The sequence below is a fragment of the Galeopterus variegatus genome, unplaced genomic scaffold (assembly GCF_000696425.1).
Source record: "Galeopterus variegatus unplaced genomic scaffold, G_variegatus-3.0.2 Scaffold1720, whole genome shotgun sequence".
In the NCBI taxonomy this organism is placed as follows: Eukaryota; Metazoa; Chordata; class Mammalia; order Dermoptera; family Cynocephalidae; genus Galeopterus; species Galeopterus variegatus.
The window spans coordinates 5850-11078 of record NW_007727831.1 but is presented as its reverse complement, the minus strand read 5'-3'; the positions used below and the strand labels follow the sequence as shown (position 1 = coordinate 11078).

Below are 5229 nucleotides of genomic sequence, written 5' to 3'. Positions count from 1 at the left end.
ATCTTTGAAATGAATTGAAATAAGGATGAGTTGAAAAGAATGAGCCCATAATTTTGAGGCCACTAAACATAATGCTGAAAACAAAGATGATTGTTAGCACTGCCTCTTTTCAGACATTTCAGTGTGGTGAGGACCTTCCTCTCCACTGTGAAAACATCTATGTCAATTACACTATATGTCAACTATAGTATATTCTCAGTGCAAGGATGGGGATTAGCTATAGCATAAAAATATGTTTCTAATATAATTCACCAATTTTTCAAAAGCCGGAAATTTATTACCTTGTTTTTTGGCTTTCTCTAAACAATTTTATCAAAAGAAAAAAAAAAGAATCCATCTAGTATCAGCTCTCCAAGTGAAAACATCATCTACCCTGTCATATAACTGAGGAAGCAGCAATTATCAAATAATTCAATACATTTCTAATAAAAGATTCTGAAAAACATGATGTGACTGGTAAAGATGTTACACACGTGTGTGCATGCACACACACACACACACACACACTTTTGTTCCGTTCTACAGTGTGACTGGAACTAAGATTGAAGCTGGCGTGGTATAGAGGTCAGAACTCCAGCTCTAGAATTGGCTCTGCCATTTAATTAACTGATGCTGGGCAAGGCTGCTCAGTCCCTCTCCACCTCAGTTTCCTCATCTGTAAAATAACGTTAATAATAGTATCTACCCTACAGGATTTGGAATGATGAGTGAGTATATTTAAAGTATTAATAATAATGCTGGTTCACAATAAACCCTCAGATAAATGTTAACTGTTGGTACATTTATGTGCTATGCATTTTCTCATCACAAATACTGTAGTAGAATTCAAAGTTGGAAAACCAAAGAGCATCTCTTTTTGGGATTTCAGTTCTCTGCGTGGGTTTCAGAAGGTTCTGACAAGTACCAATAGTCTGGTGTCTAAACAAACTTTAAAGCTATTTCAAATCTTTTTTTAAATGATGCATATAAGAATTTGCCTTTGGCCAGCTGAAGATTTCAAAATTGAACAGCAATAGAAAAATGGCACCCGAAAAGTAAAAATTTTTAATTCTTCAATAGAGTTTATATTTAGGCTGAGGAATAAAGATACACATGTTGTTTAAATGGGTTTTCCTGTCCTGAGGAAACTATGTAGGTTTCAGTAGCAATGCTTTAGGCTAAGGGAGTTTTCTTTCTTCACCACAAAACTTCATTTCATGTTTATTTGAGCTGCAGTGTTTTCTCTTCCTGGTTTATATTTAACTTTAATGTTTGTCAAACTTGTTTGGGATAAAAGAAAATAAGAAAATGCAAACTGTTGTTTATACAGACCGCGATATAGTAAACTCTATAAAAATAGAGCTGCTTTTATGAAGCAGACAGTTGAATAGACTGCTCGCCTTTCTTCTTAGCACTTTTAAGCAATTAAAGGGGAAACAGGACACATCGAACCATCCTATACTTCTGACAATTTTCCAGCGGTGCAGTGAGTGAGTATAGAAACCAGTGACAACCATCGGTGGTGCCTGTTGATGACTGATCGCTGTGTGACATGTGCCGTTTCTTGTTAGGCCCTCATGACATTCTTCAACAAAGTGATTGCCAACGAATCAAAAAACCGAATGAGTATATGGAATATTTCTACCATAATGGCACCGAACCTTTTCTTCAGTAGAAGCAAGCACTCCGAACATGAAGAGTTACTGTTGGCCAACACCGCAGCGCACATCATCCGCCTCACGCTCAAGTACCAGACGATTCTGTGGAAGGTGGGTGGCAGCGCGACGGCCGCCAGCCCCTCCTGGGAGGCCCACAGCACGGGGAACGCAAGGGCTTCCTGGTCGACCTCTTCCCCGAGTCGTAGGGAGAGACGGGAGAAAACAGTCCCGGGTTGCTCGTGGCGTCCTCACACTTCCTTCACGAGCTCCAATTTAACGTGCTCCCTGGGAAAGGGGAATCTCGGAGGTTTTTTCTTTTCTTCTTCTATTTTTTCTTTTTTGACCGGTAAGGGGATCGCAACCCTCGGCAGGGTGTTGTCCGCACCGCTCTCAGCCAGTGAGCACCGGCCAGCCCTATATAGGATCCGAACCCGCGCTGCTGCGGCCCCTCTCGGAGTTTTTTTCTAAGCGTCAGGAGGGCAGATGCCGCCGTTCCTGGTTCCAGGCTCCTGAGCAGCCGGGAGTGACCTTTACAAGACAGGATCTACTAGGAAGGGTTCATTCAAGTGTTTTCCCTCTAATGAAACGATTTTTCTTCTCCAGGTTCCGTCGTTCCTAATCACTCAGGTAAGAAGAATGAACGAAGCCACCGTGTTGTTGAAGAAGCAGCTGCCCAGCGTGAAACGCCTGCTGCGGAGGAAGACCCTGGATCGAGAGGTGACGCCCCTCAGCGAGGGCCTCTGTTCCTCACAGGGGGGCACGAAGTAGTTCGTAACTCAGAGCCAGAGGTTGGATGCTTTCACACAATGTCAGACTGTCTTGCGACTATAAACGTTGTGGGAAGTGTGTCCATGGTCTTTCCGTTTTGTTGAGTTAGGTGCAAAGTTCTTGAAATACCTATATCATAAAGATTGTTTCATAGTCTGTGGAGTACTGACGAGAAAGGCTAAAATGGTTCTCACAAAAGCTGAAAGTTGACATTTTAGTCCCCGTGCACCAGGTTGAAGGGCATTTCAGCATCCACTATATCTAATACGTAGACAGAGATTTCTTTAGTGATTGGATAATAAAAGAACAGCTAATTCTCAAATTGTTTTGTATAGATTCATTGTATGGCAAGAATTTTTGCTTTAGCACAGTTATGTGTGTGGAGGTCCATAATGGAAACAGGTTTTAGAAGAATGATCTTTATTGCTGTAATTTAACTTGAGGGTGACCGTGAATATCAAGCATTAGGAGGATGCAGAAATGCTCGAAATTCACTTTGCGCTTAAAGAAACTTACACGCAACATAGGAGACGAATGTGCTCGTGCAGGAAGGTCGAGGATCCCGAGCAGCGCCCATGAAGTGCAGACCAGTGGTGCAGACCATGTGCTCGGGCCATGCAGAGGCCAAAGAACTGTGCTCCAGCACGGGAAGTTGGGGATGACTTCATGGAGGAGGTGGTACCTTCAAGGATGGGTCGCATTGTGAAGAGAGAAAGGAAGGGAAAGTTTGTCGGGGGAAAGGGGATGAAATGCCAAGGCAGTGAGCAGGGAGGAGGGGTGTTGCTAATTGATTTATCAGTCACCATAAATGACTGTAATCTCTTACTGATTATAGACAAAGTGACTTTGTATCAAGTAGAACCGTACTTTTATTTTTTCTTAGATTTTCAATTTGTTTTAAATTAGAAAAAAATCATACAATACAAAATTCACTATTTTAACTGTTTTCATGTATACAATTCAGTATTTCTTAGTATATTCACAATGTTATGCAATAATCACAGTAATGACATGGTTTCTATTAGTTCTTTGAACATGTTTGAAACAGCTGATCTGAAGGCTTTTTCTAGTTAATGCAGTGTCTGGACTTCCCAGGGACAGTTTCTTTTGGAACTATTGATACTGCTTTTTTCCCCGTGTATGGGCGATATTTCCTTGACTTTTTTTGCTTGTCTCATTGGAGACTGGATATTTTGAATATTATAGTGTGGCAACTTTGGAAGTCAGATTCTTCTTCCTCTCCAGAGTGTGTTGCTGCTGCTTATTATAGCTGTTGTTAGTTTGTTTAGTGACTTTTCTGCTGAACTAATTTTGTGAAGTCTGGATTCTTTGTTTTGTGTGGCTACTGAAGTGTCCGTTCCATTAGTGTAATGGTTACCTAATGACCAGACGGAGACTTTCTTAAGAGCTGGAACTGCAGAGACCTCCCCATCTTTGAGCTGAGCTCTTTGAGCTAGGGCGCACCTTCCCCACTCAGCCAGGTGGTCCTGACCCTGCCTGAGCCTTCGTTGGCATCCTGCTGGCACAGGACCTAGAGGGCCGCCAGAGTGACAGCTTTTGTTCTTTCTAGGTCTTTCCCAGTTGTGGGCACAGCCCTGGCATGCACTTGGCCTTTTAGATAATATGTTGGAGCTTTTCAAAGCCCTTATTCCCCAGGCACCTCAGTCTCGAGGCTTGCACCCCGAGCTTTTTGATATCTTCTCTTTTCCCTAATTCTTATCCATTATGTCAGGCAGACATGACTAAAAGATTGGTCTGTAAATGTTCCCAGCATTACATTCCTTTAGCACTAGTCAAGTGCCAAGTTAAGCAAGGTAAAGCAAGTTCCTTGAGCCAGTCTTCCAGGGAGACAGCATACAGGTCAGAAGAAATCATTGGAATTCTTCATGAGTGAGTCTATTCTGCTCCCTTTTGTACCTGTACCAGGAATTTGCAGGCTTTTTCTCAAGGGGATCACTGAGCTGGGGGGCAGGGATGGAAAAAGTGTAAGTTAAAATAGCGCAAAGCTCTCTGTTCTTACTGAGATTCAGCTGTTTTTCTTACTTAAGCATGCCCTTGTGGGTTATTATCCAGAGTTCTGAAAACGTCAGTACTGGCGGGTTTTGCCGGATTATCCCTCGCCTCTATGGAGGGACAGACTTTGAAGTTTCTTACTCTGCCATTTTTGCTCTGAAAAATTGTAATGGTGTAAATGTAGTATGTGTGGAGCTGGAGCTGAGGTCAGGTCAGGCTTTGCCAATTGCTAGCCATATGAGCCTGGGAAATTAAATTCTTTCTTTGAGACTCAGTGTTCTTATAAACTGGGGTAGGGAGGAGTATGGCATGTCCATTTCACAGAGTTGTTATCAGGATCTACCCCCATAATGTGTGTGTAAAGCACATTGTAAACTGTACATTGCTATATAAATGTCAGTTACTTGAACATTTTAATCATAAATAAAAACCAAGATAGAATTTAAACATTATAAGTACCATAGAAGCAAGCACTTAAAGATGAAGAAATAGTCCTTCTTCAGTTCCATTGTACTATGACATGTTTTTAATTCTTAATTTTAATTGAGATAGACAGTTCATTAACAAGTTACAAAATTCAAAAGGTAGGGAAGACCATAGAATAAAAATGAGCTATCTCTGGCTTCCCTTCCTGGAGACAAAGAATGTCACCATTGGCACAATGTGTGCACAGGAACAGGCAAGTATACATACCTCTCCAGAGGTACTGTATGAACAGACAAACAAACATGAATATATGTTTCTCCCCCCTTTTTAATATGAGTGGTAGCATACAGGACACTGTCTGCACCTTGCTTTACTTACTTAAGAC

At 41.7% G+C, this 5229-nt stretch overlaps 1 protein-coding gene across 1 annotated transcript in view; it reads left to right on the top strand.

Annotated features, from left to right (window-relative positions):
- The window catches only part of ARHGAP28 (Rho GTPase activating protein 28), a gene marked incomplete at its 3' end in the record, with an annotated part of 75843 nt that overhangs the window by 65928 nt on the left and 4686 nt on the right, over positions 1–5229 (top strand). Inside the window, 2 exon segments of the mRNA XM_008578569.1 lie at positions 1551–1748; positions 2241–2354. Of these exon segments, the coding sequence (XP_008576791.1) occupies positions 1551–1748; positions 2241–2354 (312 nt within the window).